A 27,990-nucleotide genomic window follows, 5' to 3' on the forward strand; every position below is an offset into this window, starting at 1 on the left:
CGAATCCAAGGACGCCGATGGATTCATTCACGCACAAGTCGAAAGAATTTTATCGTTTTAAAAAATAGTGTGATGTTTAAATTAACACCGTAAGATATATTAAAATACATCAAAGCTACATATTTCATAAATGCAATATATATTACTTAAAACTCGTAAAGAAATAAGCGATCTGTATGTAATATTATTGGCAAAATAAAGAAATTCGAAACACACACGTGACATACTAGAATGAAAATAATTTTTCTCAAGTTTTTTATATTAACTTTAATATATTTTTATTTTATGCTAATTAAATCATTATCGTATATTTTACACGTAAATTACCCTAATGACAGGAGTGGTCACAATGAAAAACTACCAGCACAGCTTACTTTCAATTAGTTATTAATAATTAAACCCTTAAAATAATTAATATAGTCGTCGAGATTATAATAACGTATAATATGCAATGTTTTATCTGCATTAATAGTATACACAATGATGGTTCTTATCCTTTCTAATAGATCCGCAACATAAAAGAAAACGTCAAACATGAAACAATAATGTTTCAGTTAGTATCTCTTCTATAGATGACTATAATACTCTCTCATTCTGTTCCAGTTTCTCTCTCTCTCTCTCTCTCTCGCTCTTTATTTATATATTTATATCTTTATATATATATATATGTATACATATACATGTGTATATATATAACATGTAAAATTACAAACTAGGAAAGGTAATTCTGTATGCATGTATAATTAATAACCTACAGTAACTCTTGTATTCACATTTATCTTGTAACGTTAATTCGAATATGTAATAAACGTTTTTATTTCTTACTTTTAAGGACTAATAGTACAGACAACATAGTTCAAGTTGATATTGTTAAGTAACTCGAGAATTTAATAAAACATGGGTGACGATTCGCGTGTACTTTCTATGTATATTAAGTTCCAGATTATTGACAGAAAGTGAAAAATGACTCAAAAATCCTTCACAAAGTACTACTAATTTATATCGTGATTTAATATTGCAGTAATCTTTTGGGGAAGATAGATTACACGTAAGCTTAAAATGTATTTTACGTATACGAGATGTATTTATCTAGAAAAGTCGTGTTAAAGATTGAATAATATTTTTATTTAATTTCTTTTCGGAGAACATGGATTACACAAACAAAGGAAAGAATGTAAGGTTTCGTTTGAACAGTAATGGTGCAGTGGATATCAAGGATAAGCGTGCGAACAAACTTGGCCCAGTAGACGTTCTCTCTTACTTAACAACATCAAGCATTTCTTTATTTTAGCCATTTATTCTTCATTTCATTATTATTTATGTACAACCAGCTTAATGTCTCGCTATCGTTAGTCGTAATAAGTCTACTAAAACTCATGTGCCATTGGAGATGATGTGCGCCCGTGGGAACTTATATAAAAAATTATTTTTTGATACAGCGGAGTGATTTTGGTGTTACTTACGAATTATTACGTCTTTACCTAGTAACTTACACTGAGATCTAGTAGGTTATACAATCTATCGGCCTCCCTTAAATATTACAAACCTTATCACATATATAGAGGTGTGTATTAGTACTTATTACTTTTTATACATAGATATTCTGTATTCTGTTTAAATTGCTGCCAATGATTTCTTCACGTATTTACAATTACAAACCATGTATTATACAATCATAATACCTAAGCACATGCATTCTCCTCTTTCACTTTCATTCTCACTTTTCATCTTCTCGTTCTCTCCCTCGAACTCATTCTTCGCTACTTCTCCCTTTTTTTTTTAAATATTTTTTTCTCCATTTTAGAATTCGTGTCATTGTTGAGCTCGTTACTTCGATTACGGCGCAATGTTTTAACCAGAGGAATTCTTTGAAACATTCGAAGACACTTGCGATTGGTCAGTCTAATGATATAATATAGATAAAATAAAGTAAAAATAACTAGAAACATTGAATAGTTTTCTTAATTAATACGAATATCTTAATTTCTGCCACGAATTGAACAAAAAGAAAAAAAACTATGCCTTCAATCAGCACCTGTGCTCACAACACAAAGAATTACACTGATGAAAAAATAACTCACGAAGAATATAATTAAAAGCGATCGTTGGAAGATAAACGTGTGTCGATCTTATTCGAAATTATTCAAACGTCATTGAAACAGAATTTCTCCTCTGTGGAAGATCGGACGCCACGTTACGCGATTATTCATGACAGAGAGAAAATTGGATCGATCTCGCTAACGCAACATTTCAACGCTTGTATTAGTTTCGATATACATTTTCTGCTTCTGCCAATATTTCCTGTCGTATATGAAATCATAGTATAAAGTAAATATCGCACGCGAATATCAAGTATATTAGATTTGTAATCGTGTATCCAAAATACACGTTCTCGTCAATTTTGACGGACTATTGACGACTGATGTTTATCGAACTGAAACAATATATGTTCTCATCGCGTCCAGACTCGAACTTGATTCAACTTGATTCACTTTTCTCTACGGAACGATGATTTCATTACCCCTCGAAACGCCGCGTTACACCGAAAGAACACACCCTGATTTACAAGAACAGAAGACACGATCGATCGTTTCTCGTTCTTCTCTTCATTTTTACATTAATGACTCCTTTGCGATTAGAAATGGGCGAAATTTTAATTGAATAATACACAACGAATAAAATCAATCGTACAGTGATTTATTCGTAACGTTTATTCGATCGAATAGTTAGCTAGATAAGTTTTCGTTCATTCAACATGAGATATAATACAATTCTATGACTCAAATTCTAATTTTTATTCGTTCAGTAACGAATAATAAGTTGTTCACATGTTATCCGTTATTTGAGATCTTTGTTTAGATAAGAATTTTTGCCCACCTCTGCCTGCGAGGAACCGTCTTACCACATTAAGTGCATACAACAACAATTAACACACGGATGACTAAAATCATTGTACATGCTAAGGCGCGAACACTGATGTCGCAGCGAAATAGATTGCTAAAGGTCGACAACCAAGATTGATCGCAAACCTTGAATTTTGATTAACGAATTCCCAGGGAATGGGCCCCTGGTACATTAACTAAAAGATTGTAGGATAGTCTAGTGTATTGCTAGAATTAGTGTGACGATCGTCGAGCGCAAGATCGTACTGATATGAAAGCGCACGCAACACGCGAGAACAAAGAGCATCCCGCAGATTGGGGGTATGCTTTATCGTCGAGGTTTCTTCGATCATCTCCGATGCACTTAACGAAAACAGGATTGCGAATAACGCCGCGAACGCTCGTGAAACTTGTTCCTTTCTCGTGTTACGGAGTTGGGCAGTGACTACTTTACGATTACTTTAGTAATAATCTCTCGTAATTGTCAGATTAAGTTGTAATCTGCAATCACAGATCAGTAATTTGTAATCTTTCAGATCTAATCGTATTCGATTATTCATTGATCATTAATCATGATTACCGATTGCTTGGTAATCATAACCATAGATTACATTTTGCCCAACGATGCCGTGTCATTTCGAGAACTCATGACGAATTCTGTTTCCTTGCGGAGTATTCGAATTGGTCGTAAACGAGACTTCGACGAATATCTCGAATATTAAATTCATAACATGATTTTTCCAACCAATGCGTTATGTTCGATGGCTCGCTACGTAATCGATACACCTTTCACTTAGAAATTATATTACCTCCGTCGATCGCAATTTATACATAATTAGAGAATCATACACACGCACACATATGATCGAATACATTATTTTAAACAATCGTGGTCGCTTCCACGTTTTCCTGACACGTCTTTCTCGTACGTCGACTCTGTGTACATGTTCAGAGGAAGTGTTCAAGGAACCTGTATAACCATACTAAACGTATACGATACGACAGAATCGACGGTCTAAGAGTGTACACACTATAATGTCAGAGATGGTCAGAATTTTATTTGAATAATAGATTAATAAAAACACGATATAGTGATTTATACGCGAACATTTATGCATATCAATGTTTTACTCGTTTAAAGTAGAATTCAAATTTATTCTATAATTTCTAATTTGTATATAACGTATAACGAATAGAAAGTAATTTTTATCTTTCACTCGTTATTCAACAATTTTATCGTGATAAGAATTTTGCCCATCTCTGCGTAATGTTCTTATACACGGCGATTTTTCGACGAGGGGCTCGACAGCATTCGAACGCGTCTCAAATCTTCCAATGAGATCCTTCGCGATTCTGAACAATTTTTTCTTCTTTTCTCAGCGGGTTGTACCTATGCGCAGCTATGTTGTGTTTACCGCGAACATTTTTTTTTTTGCGAATAAACTCATAGCAAATAACGGCGAGAAAAAGGACTAATTCCATAAGGATATTCCTTCTCAAAGCGACACGGTACCATCATGATAAATATTATATTGAAGGAAACGCAGAATAAATAAAAATTAATCGCTATGCATTGACGATCTATCATCAATCTCCCACAAGCTTTATATCTCTTTCAGCAAAACAAAAACGTCGATTCTATGTGACAAAACAAATTCGGTCCAATGATCGTTCGAACATCGCGTACATACCAGGGTAATTCATAAGTTTTTTTCGTTTTCTTTAATAATAATAGATTATTTTTGGGTTTAGAAGGTACAGCCTGTTCCAGTTGCATAGGACTCCCTGTACATATCATTCTGAAGCTCTCAGTTCTTTTTTAAATAATTTTTAAATAATTATTATATATTGTTTTAACAGAAGTTTACCCAAGAAAGATAGAGAAAGTTTCGAAGCAGCAGAAACGGTAAGGTGAGGAAGGTATGCGAAGTGGGAGGTAAAGAAACTGTTTTAATTCATATAACGAAAAAAAAAACATAAAAATATATATAAAAAAAAAAACACACATAATATACATATATTACATAATTTTGGAATATAATGGTCTTTACATCGCACAACAATCTTTATTTATTGTTATATTTATGTTTGAATTTTTAATTAAGAAAAAAAAAACAAAAAAACTTATGAAGCACCCCAATAGTGTATACCAGATTGCGTATAAGTTTTTCAAATATAATTCGACACATCTGCACTGTGTCGACAGCTGCAAAACATTTGACATAGTATCACGTAGAAAGGAACATATATTTGTGACTTGTATAATCTTTCGAATGAAGTAAAAATAAAATCAAGCCCATCTTGATGCCATGAATTAGTTTTTCGTGACAGCGTAACGCGTTCCTTTATTCCCCAAACAAAGTTGACGTACGTTACGCTACGATAAAGAAAGACATTTTGCAGGTTTGTAAAGACTTCTTAAAAAAATAAAATTGCATTTAATGAAATAATTTAATAATAATTATAATATTAATAATAATATACCTCACAGGGCAACCCTTGTTGCCAGTAATGTCTGTGCAATTACCTACAGCCGCTACTGTAATTTCTACAAATTCAAAATACTTCTTTAAAAATGAATCGCAATGTAATAGGAGTACGTAATTAATTTAAACTTTAATTAGCAATTGTTTTTACAATTAAATATCATTTTTTGTACTTTTTTTGCCGGTTGAATCCATTTTTTGTTATTCAAGGTGCACTCAATGTCCGCGTACACTGATACAGAAGCGATTTGATTTTCGTAAAATTCACGCTTATCGCACGCCTACACCTGACGCCTTGAGAATTTATATTTTAATCATTTTCCGCAACGTTTTAGAACCTTTTTAATGAATTCCATTTTATTAGCTCGCTTTATCGAATAAGTAAATATAATCATTTTCTAGACAATTTGCGGGCCGATATCATGTCACGATTATCTTTTCCACGATCCGAAAGCATACCAAGAATTAGGTATGTATCTCTGATCTGATTTAATGGTTGGTAGGATCGAAACTACATCATTCTACATTCACCTTACCTTTACTCGTAATAATTGACGACTTTGTTCTAAGGTGTGTTTACAAATATTTTTTTTTTTTTTTTTTAAATCAACCGATTGGCCTTCTCCGACTCCTAGAAGAGGCCATAGACGCAATGATTTGTCAGTACGATGAGTCGAACATGTCGAGTTGCAACGATAGTGGTATAGTAGCTTCGTACGACAGATTATGCCATAAACTGTCCTACACTGTACTATTATCGTCCAAACAATCGCATAAAACAAATTGTACAATTTATTGTACGATGAATCACGACGTCTACGACCCCCACAAGTCTGATAACTGATAGTCGTACGGGCTATCGTGATGATCGTTACGATTAAATTCACCAATGTGTATGTTTGCATTAGGTATATTTCTCTATATTATTGACTTAACAAGCCTACCTATTTCGTGATTACAAATAGCGTATATTCATAATCGAGAAAGAAATCTGCAATGAAATTATTAGTAATACCTAATAATTATATGTATTATTGGCAGAAACACTGTTTATGTAATCCTACCAACGATTAATGACTGAATGTGGAAAAATATAAAACTTAACTAAATGTACACAACTTTTACACTTCCCCACGCTCTCTTTCATTATCACACATTCACTGATCACACGCGACACTCTCGCTTTTTCTTTCGTTTCACTTATCTTCTGCGTAATATTTTTTGTTTTGTTTCCAAATTTACATAAAGTACAAACTTATGAAAACCGGAAAAATGTAACACAATAGTCAGTGTAGCATTTTCAAAATGTCGTGTAAGTATTTATCTAATTACATGGTCACACTTAGGTGTCCGTCGATTACACACAATTAGTTCTGCGTCATTTGATAAACTGTCTCTTTGAAATCCGAACTCACGGACAAATGAAATTAGGATTCTCCGTTGGAATGTCCCAACACGCACCACCAGTTTCTCCTATTACACCGTCTTCTTCTTTTTTTTTATTTCGGTTTACGGTTATTTTTATTATCATTATTATTTATCATTGTTATTGACTGACGTATATATTAATACGTATCTGTGGTACCGTCCAGCGCCAAACATTCATCCAAGTCCTGCCCGGTTTCAGTGGGTTTATAAAGAGCAGCAAATAACATTATAACGATTCCTCAAACGCGTCCATCAAATCTCTTTGCATGTTCATGTCTATTCGCCCAGCCATCTGAAATAATAAATACACCCATTCTTGCCGAATCCACCCACGAAAAGCTGTACACTGAGAAAATTTACTCGCGATGTATCTTGCTACACGCGATTCAAACATGTTCTTTGAATTGGGAGTCTATTGGTGGTAATTCAAGCATTTTTTTACTAGAATCAAAACTTGTTTTAATACGAAAACAATCTACTTTGCTTACAACAAGCATGTTTTGCTTAGAATAAAACAAAATGTAAGATTAAAGAATTAAATCAAATAAATGCTTAAATTAACATCAAGATACCCTAATTTAATTTCCTCTCAAGTATATTGAATATCATTAAAATTCATTAAAAATATACTATGAATTACAATTCATATCTTAAACTTGTCCAATAATTTTATATCTCCTTATGGAACTGAATACTTTCGACTTGAATTTTTAAGTAGTGGGTTAGTCGATAAGTCTTTATTGCTTTATATTAATGTCTACTGAACCTATATTTCATTTATCAACGATAAAACACAGAGACATGTATATTGAAAGAAATTTTTGAAGGATTACTCAACAAAATGGGGCATATGTAATTAAATAAATATTTGTTACTATTTGAGGACTTTTGTCTTGTTTTCCATAAAAAGATCTTCAAAGACTTATCGACCGCCACAATGTATGCAATAGAGGTCTCATACAAAAAACATATTGTGGACAAAAAATAAAAAAACTTGCGAAAAAAAGAAATTATGCTAACACTTACCGCTTCGCGACGCCGTCGTTCTTGCTCCCGTAGCCTCTGACGCTCTCTCTCGGCTGCGGCCTTGTCCTGACTGGATGAATGACTCGGACTACTGCTATCAGTATCGACAATGGCCTTGACCTCTTCCGTCCTCGATGGAGCAGTCATGACATTCCCTTGCTGATCACCAACAGTTTTTCTAACTTTGTCTAACGCGTCCTCTTCTTCCCGTTCTCTTCTTCTTTCGTTTTCCTGTCGTAAACGCTCCCTCTCTGCCTGTTCCTTCTGTTGTCTACGCATTTCTTGTTGTTCTAATAAAGCTCTTTGCTGCACAAAAAAAAGTTTATAGCTAACGAAATGTTCACTGTTCTTCTTAAATTAAATATAATAAAAACGGGGTGATACTAGAAATTGAGACAAGCTGTAGTTCAGATATAAAAAAAAAAATTATACAAAGATCTTGTGATGAAATAATTGTTTTTTTTTTACAGCGATTAAATATGTACTTGCATAAATCAATTTTTCTCAGCAATGATCATAGGATTTTATATGCAACATAACAAGAAGAATCGATTTATGTAAAAAACTGCATGGTTTAACTTAAAAATCAAGTCTCATTACATTTTGAAGGATACTAATGAAGAGAATTTGAATGTTGTATCAATAAATCTCTCTAAACATATTTCAGGACCCTGTGTACTTTAACATATCAACAAGATATAAAAAATATCATATTATCCGACATTTGGATTTACTATGGTTGTATTAGCGAAGATTTAATCTACTGGAGCTGTAAGAGTACTTTAACAAAAAACAAAGTATAAAAAAAAAATACGAGTTGTACTAACCCTATCTTGTTTTTCCTTGGCCTGTTTCTTGAATGCTTGAAATGAATCACGAGCAGCACTCTTCATACTACTTCCTGCTGCAGATTGAGGACTCGATGCTTGAGCCAGGGACGACCACGATGAGGCATTTTTTACATTTTGTTCTACAGTCTGTGCATGTGTGAAAAACAAATAAAAAAAATGGAACATTTGTAATGTAGAAATATAAGAAGTATATTACGCTAAAGGACTTTGAAAATGATACATTTTTTTAAATTATTAATGTTAAGATCTGATACTTTTAACCGACTAGTGGATCGAATTAAGAAGGAATAGTAGTATTGGGAAATGTTTTTTTTTGCTTTTTCCGTCTTTGTTTTTGTTCTATCACGATAATAAGCATATCAGGTAAAAAGGAAAATCGATTCTTTAATCTGAAATTAATAAAACTGCCCCTTAAGTATTTAATCCTTTACCTTAGTTTTAAAGGCTGATGCAAAATTCGCTGCAGGATTCTTTGAGTCAGGTGGTGTCATCTTTTTTTCACACATGAGCTGTGAACTCGAATGATTTCCCATTGGTGGCATTCCTAGCGTACTCATTTCTGCAAAAAGAGCTCCGGCTAGAGCAATGGCATTATATATTTGATTAGTAAGCAGTTAATATAGCAGTCTAGAATGTGAATGTATGCAGTTTAGAAGTAAAGCATGATTAAGAATCATTTTTAACGAAGCAAAGGCATGTGTTTTATATGATAGGTACATAAGTACATATGTACATATGTACTATTTATATAATATGTACATATGTATATAAGAATTAAAGAGCATTTAAAAATTCACCTACGGAGTAAGAAATTAAAATCATTTTTTATAGACTTTATTATATTACTGTACTATATTAATGTGACTGTTATCGTGATTTAATAGAGTATGAATAATTAAATAGAAAAAAAAGGTAGAAGCAACTAAACGCTAATAGATATGATAGCCTAAATTTAAAAATGAAAATTACAATGAATTGACAGCCTTACATGCTAAATGGGCTGCAAGCATTGAAATTAAGCCAACATCAAACGTACCATCAATGGGTTTTTGATCCATTTGTGTTTGACAAATAGGTAGTGGTTTCTCTTCTTTCTTTACTGGTAATTGAGATATTTGCAATGGCATGGTAATAGGTAAGGGATCAAAAATTGAACCCATTCCCCCCATATTTATCCCCATGTTAAGTCCAGGTATGCCATTATTGTTGAACATATTAGGTGGAGAATTCTCGCGTTTGATATTAGAGAATCCATTGGAATGCTGCTGCGACATTGTGACGTTATGCGAATTTTGTATACTAGTCAATGGAGAAGTGGTATTTATCATATTCTCCAATTGGTTGTGCATTGATATATGCGTAGCCAATCCTTGTGGTAAATTCATATTGAGATTGGCCATAGTTATGTTTCCCAAATTTATGTTGGATGCCATATTTGACGTCATCACTGGAGGCTTTACATCCGACAGTAAATTCAAGTTGGTATTATTAGTTGTTGTGTGTGGTGCTTGAATTATTGGTATGTGCGATTCCTTTTTTACTGACATCGTTTGCTCTAACGATGATTGTGTAGTAGGCACAAGGGCTGTACAAAGAAAGATATTATTGGAAGAAATTCAGAAATCTGTAACGTAATTCATTGTACGTGTAACTAAATAATTGTAGTCAAAGAGTAAGTCAATTTCTTATACAGTGCAACAAAACATACCTAGAGTATTATACGGTTGCAAAAGATCTGACTGCTGAGTTAAAGTTGTCCCATCTGTAGGTACAGGCGTGTTTGCATTTGAAAAGGAACTAACGGATGTGGGTGGCTGTGGTGGTTGAGGCACAACCGGTGAAGCTACCATAGAGTTTGTGTTTGTAGGCGTAACACTCGGTGGTGGAGTTGGTACAGACACTGACGGTGTTGGTGGATTAGAAGTCGTCGGTGGTGGTGGAGTAGGTTTTTTTACAGGTGCAGCGGTAGCCAAAGCCGTAGGTCGCGACGGTTGCGCCGGCATAGATGTGTGACTTGCTACAGGCATTCCTTGACCAGCTGTAACAGCTGCTACTGCCACAGATTGTTGACTATTACCACCTATTAAAAGTGTGAACATGAAAGTTAATGACATTTAATTATTAATATATGTGTAAAACTAAATGAAATTGTGATATATTATTTTATGAAACTATCGTTAGGTGGTATATCATGTGCATTTAAATTTTGTTTGCTCAAATTCGCTCATAATCCGCGAATAAAGTAGTCTATATGTGTATAGATATAATGTATTTGACGTGTAGAATAATATTAACAATAATAGTTAGTATACATATAATAAATTTAGGAACTGCCGAGTTTTATATACCTTGTTCCGAAGATATATTGCTAGGTTGAGTTACAGCTGGTTTTGTTATTGGTCCCGTAGAATTTGTTGGAGGTTGATTGTTCATTAAAAGACCTCCGGTATGATTCAATGTAGGTGCCTAAAGAGTGTACTATTAGTTAATATATCGCGCATAGAAATGATTTCTCTATGCACACCAGGAGGTTTGGATTATTTTATAATATGACTAACACAATATACCTTTAAATATAAATAGAATCAATAGCTTGTACAATGTTGAGCCTTAACCATTATAATGTAAAACATAGGAATTGTAAAAATATAAAGCAAGGTATATCAATTACAATAAGACAATTGCTATTAGATCTTGCTTACAGATCTTACCGAAGAGACAGTAGTTGTTGTTGGGGGAGCTCCTGTACTTGGTGTATTCTTCTTTGTTTTCTTTCTTGGTGGACGATTGGTAGAGTTCCCTGTAATTCAATGTAACGTGCATCTAACCGTGAATATGTGCAATCAATCATTTTCTCGTTACAAGAGATAGATCGATGGAGATATAGTGAAATGCAGTGTGCAGAGGATACCAGCCATGAGTGTTGTGTTTCGCCAAGTAAAATATACAAACTAAATATTAAGTATATTAGAAACAAAATTAAAAAACTTCGAGCATATATTTTCTAATAGATTTTATTCATATGCTTATATTATAATTGTATCACTGTGTACAACAATGTTAATTTAAATATCTCAATTATATGATTTTTTGTGAACTTTCATCTTAATAATTTTTATATTAAAAAATTTTAATGCGCAGAACAATTCATTCTTTTCTCATTCTACATAAAGTTAGTTGTATTCAATTTATTTATGAGTAATTGCGTGTGCATATAAATATATATACATATATGTATATATACATATACATATATATATATATACATATATGTATACACATCATAAATACATACATACATACCACGCGTTCGCACATACATACATACGCTCACGTGTTGCGAAACTGCCATACATACATATATCAATCTATATATGTATGTAAGAGCGCGCTTTTTCTTTATATAAGGATAATAATAATAATAATAATAATAATAATAATAATAATAATAATCATAATAATAGTAATAATAATAATAATGATGATTATTACAATAATAATCGTGACAGTAGAGAAAATGATGATTACAAAATGTTGACTACAAAAACCATCAAACTGCCTTTTTTTTAGTTTTCATACAGTGTAATGTAATATAATATAATTAATGTAGTATAATAATAAAATTAATGCAAATAAAAGTCACGTAAATAGTACAATATGGACTCAACTTAAACATGAATGATACAAGAGTGTCACACTCGTACAAGTAGTTTGAAACGTAAATTCAAGTCGCAGTTAGCACAACATTGAGATCGGTGGCAAGATACTCCTGCTCGGTGTCAATAGTAGTTATTATACCAGTCACAAGAAGCAACTCTAATACTATAGTTAACCTGATTCATGCCCGCAATGAATTCATATTTATCAATGGAATGGTCGATATTAGATTAAAATTCATGAAATGTACAAGACAAGACAAAACGATTGCAAGAGGAAATAATGAAAAGCTAAAAAACATCGAGTAGGAGTTCCAGCATGTCTTAATTTATATAATATAATTAACTGGACCACCAAATGAGCCAACCCCGACTCTTAAACGACCTCATAGAATTAATTCTCTCTTTTTACTTCACTCGTCTACCTTTGTGTATGCATTTAAAAAAGTCTCCTGTGTCTCGCCTTCTTTCATAACTTATAGCTATTATTAATATTTTATGATATATTAGTCTTCACTATGTACAAATCGCGTATGCTTGTGTTATTGTTGCTATGCAATTTTCGTGATACGCAGAAAACAGATGGAACGCTCGCGTGACTCTTAAAAGAAGAGATAATTAATGGTTTTAAATAAAAGAGCATCCCAAAAGCGTAACAAAATATTAAATTTATTGGATCTGCTTTTGCGTATAACGATCTAGAAGGAAGAATAAGGTTCCAGTTTGGATAAGAATGCGAAAAAATTTAGACGCGTGCTTGTATATGGAATAAATGCTACAAAAATTTTGGAAGGCAATATTAATATTATTATAAAATGCCCTATACCTCATGTTACAAACTAATGGTGATTGTATTTTAATAGATGCATAGTTTCTATCTAATTCAGCACACGCCATCAATTTGATCTCACGTAGTCTAACTAAGTATTTGGAATTTTTCTATTTACTTTCAATATTGTGGGAAACATAAAATGATAATAGGATTACTCTGATCAACGCTTCATATCTACCTTAATATTTATAATTTCCTTAGAAATCAACGAACACTTTTTTGACCAATTCTGGTGTTTCTTCTTTTGGTAAAATTAATAGTAGTTAATAATTTATTTTTCTACTTGTTTTGCTGGAACAGTAAGTACGCTGCTGACCGTACGATTAATGATACCATTAAATTGTACTGAGTGCGAATTTGATCACCTTTTTAATGTTCATGTTATGCAACATCTTGAAGCATGAAGTGCTTTCAGAAGCACCTTAGAATCTTATATCAGTTACGTCCATAACTTCTTATGTATATATTTTGCTATATATAAGAACTAAATTTACATGATATTTCAACAAAAAACGCTATCATGGAGCAGACATTTACACATAGAAATATAAAAACAAAATATCACTAAAATTAACCTCATTCAAACTTGTATAAAAGATTTTCTAAAAATGTTTTAATAGGACGGGTTAAAATTAATATTACTTGAATCGCTGTTACAACATGAATACTTTGAATCGATAGTACGTATTATGCATATTTTCAAATCGTATTGTTGAGAGAAAACAAAATTTATTTTTACCAAATGTAATAATAATACAATTTGTATAGCAAAGTATGTAAAACCGCACCGATCTACATATTTCATTGACATAATGATATTGATTTAGCAGAATGAAAATCTGTTAAACTTCTGTTCAAGTAAATCCACAAATGAGAAAACTGACAATGGATACCAATGAAGAACTAGTGGTAAATAGAGTAATGAAACGACGATTAGCAAAGCTTAGCGGAGTGCAAACAATGTGTTTGGAGGCTAGGGTGCCTTGTTCGTATTGTAGACCATTTCCTTAACCTGCTCTCGTTCCTCTTTCTTCTACCATTCCCTTCTCTTTCCACTATTTGCTACAAATAATATAGCTATCTGTTCTTTCTGTCTGTGTTATTTATACACTCCCCTTGCCTTTCTCTTTCTCTGATATGTTAACATAAACCTTGTATGCTCAAAGTCATTGATCTTACAACAAAATAAATGGAAATTGTTTATCGTTTCGCATATATCACATTCTCCGCTCAATTTACGTTCGTTTTGTAACTAGTTTTACTCAAACCCACATACTTCGAGGAAGATTCAAAACTTCGCTTCAATTCCACCATTCATTAGTCAATAAAAAAATATAACGTACTATCACGCCAAACCGTATTTACGAGGTGAGAAATCTTAATAATTGACTTTTCAAAGGAAGCACCGCTTCTTTGGCTTCTATGAAAGTAAACTTAATTAAGAAATGGAAATAGTAACATGAGGTAATATCAGATAAGAGCTCATCAAGAAACATGTAAACTCTAAAATTGTATGCGGAGACAGTATCAACACGAGAGTGTATCTAATTAGATTGATTATTTTGACGCGAAAGCTGTGGATTATAGTAACCTTAGAACGCTGATTCGCAAATCCAGCCACCAATACACATTGTCTGCATTTGTTTCCCGTGTGTATCATAATATCACTGCCTAATTTGTTCCTCTCAAGTATTGACCATTAAGTCCACACAGTCTAGTCCGTGGAAACAAATATAGTGTTCAGAAGCCCAAACACAGTTCTCACGTCACTCAGGTAATAAGTGTATCTTCACACTTAATGTAAGAATGACGCCTGTTAATATCACTGTACTATATTCTGAGAAATGATACGACATGAATGAACCAATGCGAGGAAACAAACTTAATGATTTAAAAAACACAGTGATACAAGTAATGCTCTGCTTATCAATTAATGTAAATAAATATTAAGTTTGCAAGAGTTAATATATTGCATGATGTTGCTTGGGTTACGTAGGGCAGTATAATTGTCAGGAGAAGCTACAATGTATAATCCAAGGTGCTAACATTCGACACTACAGTCCCTGCTACATTGTGTATTTTTAATGTACTTGTTGTTGCAACTTTCTTAACTACTAAGTAACCTTTTTCATTTTGTTCAAGCGACTAACTGGTTTCAAGATACATATTCTTACGTATTTAATAAAGCACGAGACTGCAGTGAAGAATTCAGTTACCTTGAGTAGCAAACTATACTTGACTTTCGAGCAACAGAATGTATTGTCAACACCGACAGGGCAAGAGAAAATATAAGTATAATCATTTTTAATCAATAATGTAATTTGTGAAACAAGCTGGCATGGCATATGGTATCCTCTAAACACAGTCTGCACTCCACTAGCTCACCTTTTTTTCTTACCATTGCATATTGTCTTGTAAATTAAATAGAAATTCTTTAATTGTGTCAAGTTTCAAATTCCATACTTAAAAACATTTTTAGAGATACTTTTGTTTGAAGATGTACATATGGATTTAAGTAAATTTATATTATGATTATGTGTCATCTATCGTTAATACAAACTTTATTACAATGAAACTTGACACGACATTCGTACTTGCATTAATATAACGCAGCACTTAAGCTACACGAATAACGCCGTCCTAATAAATACAATTAATAAGCAAGATTTAGCAGCTTAAGAAGATATTTGCGATGCATTTGTGCAGTCAAACCCCCGTCTGGAAAATTTGTTCGTACTACTCCGCTGCTGCATATATTGTATCGGTATTGTTACACCGGTATTTTCGATTGTTTTAATTGCCAATACAAAATTGGTTAGGCACAGAGTTCACATTATTTCTTAAGTTTAAAGTTATCACCAAGTCATGGGGCATCAAACGTTATGTTTTTATAATTTCATACATTAAACTACGAATTTCCTTGTGTTTATATTATTTAAGTATTTCCCTGTAAAAATGTAACTACCCAATATTATTTAAATTACTATTATAACATAGTACTTTGAAACAGTGAAAATCGGTACGTTAACAGTTGACACTGAAGCATTAATTACTATCAGATATTTTCATTTAACAATTTGTGCACTACATTTGAAGCATTCATCATATTATATTTCCATAGACCTTTTCTGTTGCACGTAAATTCTTTCTAGAATTGATAATATAAGATTTGGAAAGCATCGAAGATTGACAATATTTAAACAAGAGATATACGATAAGAGTAATATAATTTTACAGCAACTGAAAAGATATACACAAAGAAAAACATGCATAAACAGTGACATTCCTTCTATGCAATAAAAATAAAATTCAAATATAAAAACTAACCTTAGTTTTTATTACCATGTAGCAAATACCCGCATGAAATGGTGAATAACTTTATTTAAAGTAACTAGAAGATTCACGTCTATGATTTTTATATTTTACTTAGTGACAGTTTATTGTTGTTCGAAACGAACAGTTTTACCTGAGAAATTAATGAATATACAAACAAATTTACATATTGCTACAAATATAGAAATGGAATCTCTAAACTACTCTGTCACGTTATGTGAAGAAAAACTAGTTGAGAAAAAAGGAAATAATATACATGTAATTTGAATACTTGTCAAAGGTCTATAAATGTATTGTCTTTGTAATATTTCACAGCATAAACGTGAATAGAAATCTGTGCTCTATAGAATGTGTCAATGGTAGTGAATTCCACGAAAAATTTTGTCTAAGGCTGTCCATTCCACCAAAGAAAAACAGTCGCAAATAACCCCATAATTTTAAATCTCACAGAAAAACATATTTCATGGAAGCTACTTATAAATAAGTAGTTCATTGTTCCCAAGTAAGGGTCTAATAATAGCAACAGTTACATGAGGTTCATATCTAACCTGCTTCACTGTCGCTTGAATCACTGGAGCTCGAAGAAAGTGAACTACTGCTGGAGTCGCTATCACTGCTACTACTGCTTGACGCTGACAATCGCGAAGGCCCACTGGCTCCTCCAGTTCCAACTACATCAACTGATTTACTACTGTCCTCTGTAAAAAGCATTGCCAAATACTTAAACCATTTTTTTGTTGAATCAGTAACCATTTTTTTGTCGAATCAGTAACCAATTTTTTGATACTTTTACGAAATAAATATTGTTGCACAAAATAGTTGAGGTACTAACCTTTCTTAACTGTTTTCTTAACATTGCCTAACTGCCCCGTAACGTCTTGTAACCTTTTTTCTAATTCCTGTTTTTTCTCTGCCATTTGTTCGTCCTTAGATTTGCCACTAACTTTTTTATCTGAGAACATTGAGGAGTTAAATATGTTAAAATAAAGATGTGCGAAAACCTATGTTTAGTTATACTTTCTAGTTTCTCGAAAATACTACAATAATTTATATACAGTAATAACTTTACATTCTGAATAAAATTAAAAAAGCTGTGTTTTATATATTTTACGATAAAACTTCTAAAATAAATATTCGAACATTCTGCCTCTATTACTGAGAAATGATCATAGAATCTTATCATAATATCCAACAAAACGTAAAATAAACCTTACGTGGCTTTTTTCTCAAACACGAGGCGACATAACTCTCTAATTCCCTTAATGTGGATGGTTTTAACGTTTCGAAGTCAATTTCAATCTCATCCGGATTTGAGTCCCTCAATGAAGGCTCTCGAGATTGTATTATGTGCACGACTCGTCCTAATTTATCTCCTAGAGTATGAAAATGAACAATATATTTTTAGACAATACTGTTTTTTAATATGTAATAGATAATTAGTTATTACTTACCAGGTAGTTTATTAATATCCAAACTAAGTTGTCTCTTTTCATCATAAGACATTGGTTTAGCATTATCTTCATCCTCTGAATCAAATGTTATCGGAGGTGGTTGACTGCTGGCACTCTTCTTTTTAGTTCCAGCTGATCTACTATTTGCTTTTGGCCTCTTGTTTGCGGCATTTGCTGCCGCAGCTTTTCCGGGCCCTCTTCCTCCTTTTCCCTTTGGCTTAGCATTCGTCGCCGCTGGCAGGTGATGACTCATACTTCCTGTTGCATGAGTTTTATTAGGTCCTACTGTAATAGCTGGATGATGAAGATCACCACCCATACCACCAGGCATTTTCAAATCACCTGCCCCCATTGCAACACTAGCTATACTAGCACCGACACTATCAGAGACGTTGGGGATTCCACCACTTGGTTTCATCAGTTCTTTCATGGCACCAGTATGACTGGCAACAAGGCTACTACTCTTATTGCTCATTGGCCTTGATTTCGTCTTGTCTGGTTTCTTCTTTTTACTCTTCTTTTTACCACTTTCTTCTACCAGTTTCCTCATTTGCTCCTGCATGGCTTTCAGCTGCAGGTCAAATTAATTTTGTGCATCAAACACATAAAAAAATGATAAACAAAATAACAGAAAAATATTAATATACCTCTTGCTGCAAAGCCACCAATTTTTGGGTACGTTCTTCGTCAGAATCATCGCTCTCGGAAGAACTTTCAGATCCCGAGCTACTGGCACTACTACTGCTACCTTTCATGCCTACCATGCCTCCCATTGGTTCATCCGGAATTTTTGCATACCTAGTTCATTAAAAAGTTTATTTCATCAAATAAAAAAGGAGGAGCACATAAGCTTTATCTTCGACATCCGTAAGAACGAACCTCATTTCAAAGACATCTTGAAGTTTCCTAGCCATTGCAACCACGTCATGGTCAGGAGGATTATATTTATAACAATTAGTAAATATAAGTCGTACATCGCTAGCAAACTCTTGTGCTGTTTTATATTCACGGTTGTCCATTTTCGTCTGTAAAAATAATAATTGTATAAATCACAAATGCAGCTTTTCATGCTGTCAGATATGAAAACGTATAAATATGACACAGATAACTATAGAAAGGAAAACTTAGTATTACCTTTACAGTACCAAGATCCATTGGTTTCTTGATTATGTCGTGATAGTCGTGAAGACCTAAGAGTTCTGCATCGACTGGTTTGTAAAAGGGCCATGCATAACCCTATACATCAATAAAAAACAAATCATAAGAATTGTTCCGATAATCATGTTCTATTTATATAAAGTGTGAGAATTACCGAATGTTTTTTCGAAAACAATTCCTTCAGAATCTCATTGCAGGACTTCAAAGCTTCTGAAAGTTTTTCTTTCGATTTTCCAGTGGTATGCTGAGGCTGTAAACCAATACATAAATAGTAATTACAAAAAATATTGCAGCTGCATTTTCAAGTGCAAAAAAAAGTAGCAGTTCATAAAAGCATATTTACTTTATATTGCGACCTACTACTACCTTAGGAGATATACAAAAGAAACATAAATCAAAACAAAAATATTTACACAAAATATTTGTCCCCCTTTTTTAATGAAAAGAGTTTAGGTAGTTTTTGAAAGAAAAAAAAAAAAAACAATTTTGTTCGCTTGATATGATAAGACAGCACAAATGAAAGGAAGGAGCATGAAGGAGTAGTAATAAATGTACCTGTTGGGCCATTGCCCCAATCAGGGGCATGTTGGCCTGGAATGGCACTAAGCCGTCTTCCGCTTGCCTCGTTGGCTGAAACAGCCACGTTACAAACTCTTTGTTAATGTATTAATGGCTGATACGATTATAGCGTGCAAGGAACAAAAATACTTAAATATACAAGATGCTTTAATTTATTGAGATCATTATTAAAAATTGATATTTGCTTAAGTTTTCAAATTGTTAGAATAGGGGTGGAGAACCTTTTGCCATTAGAAATTTTTAAAAATTCATAGAATGATAAACGAATTTTCAGTCTGTTTTTTCTAGCATGTCGTCCAGGATTTAAACACATTGCAGTTTTCTGTTGGAAAAATCAAATTTATTAATAAGTTGGAAATAATATAGACTTCTTTTTGGTTTTAAGAACAATATTTAACGTTTTATTGAAGTCGACATTTCGGCTTAAGTTGAAAACCCTTTTAGGGTGAATTCATATCTTACTTATAAAAATTAATTAAAATACAACGAAAACGCATCTTTTACATTAATATACATCAGATAGAGTTATTTTGATCTAAAAGCAACATAAAGAGAACACTTACTAATTACCATGTTATATATAATGCTATATATAATGTTAGAACAATATTTTCAGTTGCCGATTAACAACTACGCGCGATCAACTTATTTGAATGAAAAAGAATAATTTATCATTTACTAATATATTTAGTAGATTAGTCATTCGAAAATATAGAAACTACATTAACTTATTAATTACGATTACTAAACAGATCATAAATTTTATGTTAACAACTAATGAAAATATTATCAAACAAAGAACTAAAATCTTTCCTAGTAAAAAACACAGTCAGAAACTGGAACTAAAGTAGGAAAAAATCAATACATTCATTGTTTCACATTGTATACAATATAAACTACATTATCACTTTTTTTTAAATAAGATACGAATTTATCCTGAAGAGGGCCTTCAACTTAGGTCGAAACGTCGACTTGAATAAAATGTTAAATATTGCCCTAAAAACCAAAAAGAAGTCTATATTACTCCCAAATCATTAATCACTATTACCATTGTAATTTAAAAATATGGACTTTTTAATTTCAATTATTTAAAATAAATACCATCTGAGAATATATAACGAAGAAGATATATTATTAACAAAATACGCGAAAAAGCCGCCCAGGACATCTTAAAAAACATGCTGTCTTTGGGCCGCGGGTTCTCCATCCCTGTGTTAAAATTTTACTATTATACTTAAAATGTCTGAAAGAAATTTAGACTATCTTTGTGACATATACAATTTCTAGAAAATTTTCTCTGAGATAATTGTTTAGGTACAAATGATTATATGACGAACAGGTTGCATGTTCAATATGAAAAGTGTACGAAAACACACACACGAATGTTTTAACATTTTAGAAAAGACTTAATGCACGAATAGCTTATTAAACGAAAGAACAACATTTTTACCTTCTTTATTTGTCTGCCAGATTCTCGTCTCGTAGGTATTTTGGCATTTTTAGGATCCAATTTATATAAAGGTTCAAAAGAATTTGCAGTAGGAGTTGTAGTATCAGCCTTTCTCTTCACTCCCTTTTTAAGTTTTGCAGGTTGCGATGGAGGCATTACTGTGGGTGCAGTGGGAACTTGTGGAGGAGGGGGTACAGCAGAAGCTGCTTGCGGATCCATTGCTGGTTGTGCATGGTAACCGGTAGTTGGAGGGACAACTTGTTGAGGCAAAGAGTTATGAGTAGCCATGGGAGTGACTCCCATAGTTGATGGAGGAGCAATAGTAGTCGTATTAGTGCTCCCAGGTACAGATGCAGGTGCTTGGGTGCCAAGGGGAGGCATGGGGATGACGCCTGTTGTTCCAGCAGACGTAGCTGAAGGCGTTAGGCTATTTGGTACACTGGAAGTGACTGCAGCTGCACCAGACGAAGGTCTACCTCGACCTGTACCTCCTGTAGCCCCTGCTACTCCACCTATTGGTGCTCCAACTCTGCCTGCTTTTTTGCCTTTGGGTCCCTTTGAAACAGGAACTTCGAGTTCTACCTCGTCCTTTGGCATTTGTGCAACCTAGTAGTTTGTTTAGTGTTTATTATATTATCACAGATACATCCACACAATATATATTCTCTTTTAATTGAAATATTGAAAGATTTTGAAACATAATTACCTTCGTAAGAAACAATTTTTCGAGAGCTTGTGCCATAACCACAACATCTTCTCCAGGTTTGTTGTAAACATAACAATTGGTGAACATTGTATTGAAATCTTGAATACATTCTTTCCCGCTCCAATAATATGTATTTTCTAATCTTTTTTTGATTGTGCCCAAATCCATTGGTTGTTTTATAATTTTGTGGTAATCCTAGGAAATTTGTAAAAGTTAAATTAACCTTCATAATTGAATTAGTCTTCTTATATTTTCTTAGAATTTTGTTCAACATGAATATTTACACAATTCATGAAGAAAATACATTAGAACTTAAATATCCACGTACTGGTAAATTTAGTTTCTTGGCATCTACAGGTTGCTGAAAAGGCCACGCAAACTGATGCTTCCATACTGGCTTAAGGACACCCTTTTGGAGAAATTGTAGTTGATTGGTAATACGCCCTGGGCGATTAGGTGGTGGCACAACAGGTGGTTGGACTACACCGTTCACCGGTTCCACGGGTGGTTCATCGCGTGGTGGTGGTTCCTTTCCAGGAGCTGCTGTTGTAGTCGATGTCTTACCAGGTGCACTTGTCTGCGTTATCCAGATTCCATTTATATATTTCGTATCGTTATAACTTTAATTTCTTAGTTAGTTCTATTACTACAGTTATATAACATTAAGTTCACAACTGAAAATAAAATTTCTTATCGCAAAGCAAAGTCAGACCATTGCCCTTCTTTCGTATGAAACCAATGCACAGAAATAGAAATTATGAATAATTCTAGTACATAATTCATGCTGTAATATTTTATTGTTGATTTAAATTAAACGATCATTTTAATATATATGAGAACAGTAGTTAAAAGTAATTCTTGACAGTTTTAACATAAAATAGTTTGGACAAAACAGAGTTGGTAATTTCTGTCTTGTAAAAGTGCTATATAAATCGTAATTTTGTTAAGGTATATAAATTTTCAAAGTTTAACAAGGTTCATGCATTAGAGAATTAGATAAACCCACTCATGCAATGAGCAAATTAGGCTGCTAAATATTTAGATTCCATAACCACAGGCAAGCAATTTCGAATTTCTTTTAATAGAACTCTAATTAGGTATGTAATAAAAATATATATCACAAAAATATTTCCAACTGAAACATAATGGCAACTCTCAAGTCATTTCATACAGTCATGCAATTAAGATAGAATTATAAAAAAAGAATATACAAAACAAAATACAGACAACTGTAAAAGTAATCTATAGGAATTACATCTAAACTTTATATTGCATGAAATGACTTACAAGTTTTTGACATCTATATCTCATATATTTTTTATTCAATAAAAATTAAATACATTGAGCAAAATATATCCTGCTTTAAAAATAATGCAAAAACAAAATTATTAATTTATGCAAATTAATTTATGCCGAATAATTTATTATGCTTATATAAAATCTTATATAAATACAGAAGCAAAATTTCAAATCACTCAATACAAATTATGAGCTGCCATTTTATATTTTTAGCATATATATGTATATCCTAGTTGAAACAAAACTCAACAAGGAATCTCACCTTCGGTATATTACACAGCCTTTCTCGCTCCTCCACATCTAACTGTAATTCATACATACCATTCAATCAAACAGCGCTCAGTTTCATGACATAAAATGATTTGTGCTCAACATAATACCAGAAGTAAGGACATACACAATAGTGGTTTCAAGAAGTTTGATTTTCTTTTGTAGTATAAATAGTTTAGAAATAGATAGCAAACATAAATTATATTGCAGCATTGAGAGTAATATCTAATTGAAAATTTTGTATCTAATTTAAAGATATTAAGGTTGAGTTTTAATACAAATCATGTATTTATATCAGATAATTAAAACTTTATTACAAATAATAAAAGACACTACACATAATACTACAAAATAATACATCTGTAGAAGTAAGTGAGAGAATGTTTTCAAGGGTTAAGAATTTAACATAAAGAAACAAAGTAATAATATGTCTCTATATGCTTTTTCACATGTGTATCGACTACATGGGAATCATACAAAGGAAATGTATTTAATTCGATGCAGCTTTTATGTATAGCATTAGTACATTAATAAGCAAGCTGCACGTGAAGTTATACCATAAAATCAAATCTATTACTTACCGAATTATTTTGGGAGATAGCGTCCACCTGCTGCATCTTGGCTTCGTTTCTGCAACAGAAAAAAATAAATATGTAAGAAAACTTCGTAAATAGATACAAAAATAGTTAAAATAACATTCGACACAAGGTTCTAAATCGCACTTTCGATCGAATAAAATTCATTACGAAATATCGCTTATGTATAACCTATTTTTCGTTAACACCATAATATAAACTTATAATATACCATATTCTGTAATTATTTTAGGGATTGATAATCTTTCTTTCCATCTCTTGAAATTGCAGGTTTCGCTATAGAAGAGATGTCAAACTCCGACCGATACAATCAAGCTTCTCTTACACATTTCATGAAATAACTAGGTATATTTTATAATATAAGGCTCATCAAGTCCACGATAATGAGCTTCACCTACCTTTCCGACATATATGGTACATAAATGCTATGCAGCAGGTAACTGCCTTACGTTGATGCTTGACGCTATGAGGCTTCATCAACAATTGAGATGGCAAGGATATATTCTGAATTGAGCATGGTAGCTCACTAATTGCTTGCCAAGACGATTGCGCTGCAACCAGGGAGATTGGTGCCGTGGAGGCATAACACTACTCAAGCCTACCGAATGGTAGTACTTTGAATGTCAGCCCTGTACACTGCTGTGAGACTCCGTACCTCCAGCCAAGACTCGCGACATTAGCAACATCTGGATAACATAACAACAGGACCCCGTATTGTAACAACCCCAAATTGTTTTATTGCTTTAGAGCAAGTTAAACATTGATTTATTCTCAAATTATGTATATCTGTGTAAATTATTTAACATATCATGCAATTCCGATTCTATGAGATACATGCTTGACATATATAACAATGTTTTTCTTTTCCACCTCACTATACATAAAGTGATAATATATAGCTGCTACTAAGTTGTAATACGTTCAAATTGCTCTTTTAAATCTGTTCCTTTTAGCAAATTGTTTAGAAAAAATTTATAAATAAAAACTACAATTTACAAATTGCTATTGATATAGGATAAAACGCATGTATCGATTTGAAGGCTCATCTGTGTTTGAATAATTCTAAAATGCAATCTTTATATAAAACATTAACAAAGAATCAAATCTTTGTATTAACCATGTAAAATGTAACAAAAGCAACTAAACTATAATTTTGTAGCCTATTATACAGCATTATATTACTAATCTTATGTGACTGTGAGCGGCATACAACAATCTGAGAAATATACAGCTATCATAATATACCTAAATCTTATTTCAAATCTGATTTTATGCAACTAATTGAAAACATATACTGCTAAATATAATAATTTACAATGTTTCAATATATTACTAATTTGCAAGATTTTTTAAGCGTGATGTCAAATGGGAAAAGAATAAATAGTTTCTGACAACGAAACTGTAAAATATCAAGATTTATAAATAATGTATGCGAATATGTGAAGTTTAGGAAACAGAATGAATCGGTAAGGAATTGTGCGTTTAAAGTCCATCACTTTTGATGCACAGTGATATCTAAAATTATATATTTAAGAAATGACGTGCACACCCTGTCCTGCTCAAGACTGGTATAAGCCAAAATGGAAAGTTTGACAAAAGTGGCACAAATAACTGGTACACTGGTACAGAAAGTAATCTGACTACTAAAATACAAAATTGGCAATATGTGGGGGTAAAAATTGATCTCATGGAAGACCATAAGATTTCAACCATGGGAAGCAAGAGCTTCTACCAGGTGAAGAGCATTGCTAAGACATTCCATGCTGCAAAGATGTTCTGTCCATTGACATAAAGAATTCGTGGGTCGAACAGGTGCTTATTGGTTAAATAGTCATTAAAATAGCAAGGGGAAAGGTGAGGGTAGAAATAGAAGGAGAAGGACAAATATGTCCAGGTTAGTTAATTTATAATGTTTAAACATTTTACTCATTTGCAATATCATTAGAACATAATGTTAAATGAAAACATAAACAGTTTTCAACAAAAACAGTACAAATAGAAACAGGATGGTTGGCAGAACGATTGGTCAGGAACAATGCATTCAAAGCGCAACACTTTTAACGCATGGCATGGGTAGACATAATTCTCATCTAGATAACAAATTTAACATAAGGAATAAAAGGAACAATTTTTTATCTATTATTTAATCATTTGAAATTACAATTTTAATGAAAAAATCAAATAAATTTTCATGTTGAACAAATAAAAAGCTTGTTTAAATAATTTGTCAATGAAATAAAAGTTGAAAATAAACTGCTATACGAAATTTTTATTTGTTATCTGTTACATGAATGAAATTCTGTCCAACCGTGACGCACGGCGACATTAAAAAATTGTGTGCAAAAATCAACGTGCATACCCTGTTCCATTCAAGACCAGTGTAAGCCAAAATGGAAAGTTTGACAAAAGTGGCACGAATAACTGGTACACTGTTATAGAAAGTGAGCTGACTATTAAAACACAAAATTGACAATACACGGAGAAAAAATCGATCTCCTGGAGGACCATAAGATTTCGACCATGGGAAGCAAGAGAGCTTCTACCAGGTGAAGAGCATTGCCAGAACAATCCATGCCGCGGAAGACGTTCTATTCGTAGAGGTCCGCGCATCAAGGGCAAAGATAAAAAGTTCGCGGGTAAAACAGGTGCTTGGTGGTTAAATAGTCTTAAAAAGTAGGAACGGAGAAAGGTGAGAGATCCACGAGAGACGTTGGGTGAAAAATAAACGCGGTAGATGCGAGAGTGGAAAGAGGAGGAGGACAAGTAGGAGAGGATGGCGAGGGGAAGGGTAGCAGACCCGCGCCCAGCCGATGCACCCAGCCGACGCACACAACAAACACGAGCAAGCCGCCGTGTGAGAATCTAGTCGAGCGCTTGACTGGCGCCGAATTCGCAACGTTTCTCACATCGGGCAATTCTGGCGCGCGCGGAATACCCGAGAACCGCCTTTTCGGTTACTCGATTTCGAGTAGGTTTCAACATGGCGGTATGGCCGCTCGGGAAAGAAAGCTCCCAAGGGCCCGCCGCTACAGCCGCCACTTACGCACCACCACGGCACACACCACGCGCTATACTTATCATCAACATACCCACAAAGTCCAAGATTACTTGTAATCACTTACCTGATCAATGGAAGTCCACTTTCCACAGGAATTCTATTCGAAAAACACTACCACTACGTCTTGGACACTCGACTCCGAACTACGCTTTCTCCCTGCTCGCTAGTTTGGTTGGTCGGTGTTATGGCCGCCGCCGAGTGTGCCCCACCGTATCACTCACTCACTCACTCTCACTCCTGCGAGCGCTCGGTTCGCATACGCGACGAACGCGGACGCGGCCCGACCAACTAGTTCCACACTTACGAATGCGGACGTCGATCTCTCGCACTAATATCGTATCAGTGCTCCGTGCCGAGCTCCACCGACATTTTCCTCAAGTCTCGTACAATCGGATGGCTTTCCGTGCCCATGACGATCTCGGATCTAGAAACTAACGATCGCAGCACCAACAATGGCTACGCATTCTTCCGCGACGTACAGAATGGTCCTGTTCCGTTGTTCCTCGAACACGACCTGTCTGTTCGTTCCCTTCGCAACTCCGCCAATGCGAAATTTACCGAACTAACCCGTACCGGAGCGCGCCAATTTTGAAACAGATTAACGGACCTTTCAAAATTTTCATTGATTACAAGTACATTATACATATAAACTGTCCAAAAAGCTCTTGCGTGTAACCAACACAATTCCTTTTCTTTAATTATTCAAATATTTGTCAACGTTATAATTAATAATTTCAAAATATTACTTTTTCCAATGTAAGTTTGACTCGATCATTTTTGAAGTACGCAATCTCGACCGTTAATTTGTGAATAAATTATTGTCTTCGAAACTTATTGTTTCTTCATTGATATATATGATAATAGTGGAATAAATATTAAGGATGTAGGTAACAGGGTATGTAATAATTAAACTTTATTATTTATAAATC

General features: G+C 33.4%; 1 protein-coding gene across 8 annotated transcripts; it reads right to left on the bottom strand.

The window, feature by feature from the left end:
- Positions 1-5,707: 5,707 nt before the first annotated feature.
- On the bottom strand, positions 5,708-27,854 carry LOC128881095 (homeotic protein female sterile-like). 8 transcript variants are annotated; one of them, XM_054131813.1, is made up of 24 exons: positions 27,126-27,767; positions 24,402-24,689; positions 23,989-24,037; positions 23,400-23,441; positions 22,167-22,415; positions 21,839-22,033; positions 21,133-21,738; positions 19,659-19,733; positions 19,258-19,353; positions 19,080-19,181; positions 18,825-18,970; positions 18,593-18,743; positions 17,946-18,516; positions 17,709-17,867; positions 17,327-17,446; positions 17,043-17,192; positions 11,385-11,473; positions 11,022-11,139; positions 10,382-10,753; positions 9,710-10,258; positions 9,105-9,250; positions 8,650-8,799; positions 7,823-8,128; positions 5,708-7,088 (listed from the first exon to the last, which is right to left on the bottom strand). In XM_054131813.1, exons 2-24 carry the CDS (start codon positions 24,410-24,412, stop codon positions 7,023-7,025), a joined length of 4,518 nt encoding a protein of 1,505 aa, XP_053987788.1. In that variant the 5' UTR covers positions 24,413-24,689; positions 27,126-27,767; the 3' UTR covers positions 5,708-7,022. The 8 variants fall into 8 exon arrangements, with proteins under 8 accessions (XP_053987788.1, XP_053987786.1, XP_053987781.1 ...); XM_054131811.1 differs by lacking the exon at positions 5,708-7,088 and having other exon boundaries at positions 7,116-8,128; positions 17,946-18,203; positions 18,288-18,516; positions 27,126-27,854; XM_054131806.1 differs by lacking the exon at positions 5,708-7,088 and having other exon boundaries at positions 7,116-8,128; positions 9,105-9,232; positions 27,126-27,854.
- Positions 27,855-27,990: the final 136 nt, after the last annotated feature.

The sequence above is a fragment of the Hylaeus volcanicus genome, chromosome 8 (genome assembly GCF_026283585.1).
Source record: "Hylaeus volcanicus isolate JK05 chromosome 8, UHH_iyHylVolc1.0_haploid, whole genome shotgun sequence".
Lineage (NCBI taxonomy): Eukaryota > Metazoa > Arthropoda > Insecta > Hymenoptera > Colletidae > Hylaeus > Hylaeus volcanicus.

Bases quoted from the DNA above. Each gene is read 5' to 3' on its own strand.
- LOC128881095 (XM_054131805.1), bottom strand. The intron at 19,734-21,132 runs GTAAAAATGTTG...TGGCTGTTTCAG, and splicing joins CTGGCAGACAAATAAAGAAG to CCAACGAGGCAAGCGGAAGA. The intron at 11,474-17,042 runs GTTAGATATGAA...ATTGAATTACAG, and splicing joins TTCAAGCGACAGTGAAGCAG to GGAACTCTACCAATCGTCCA.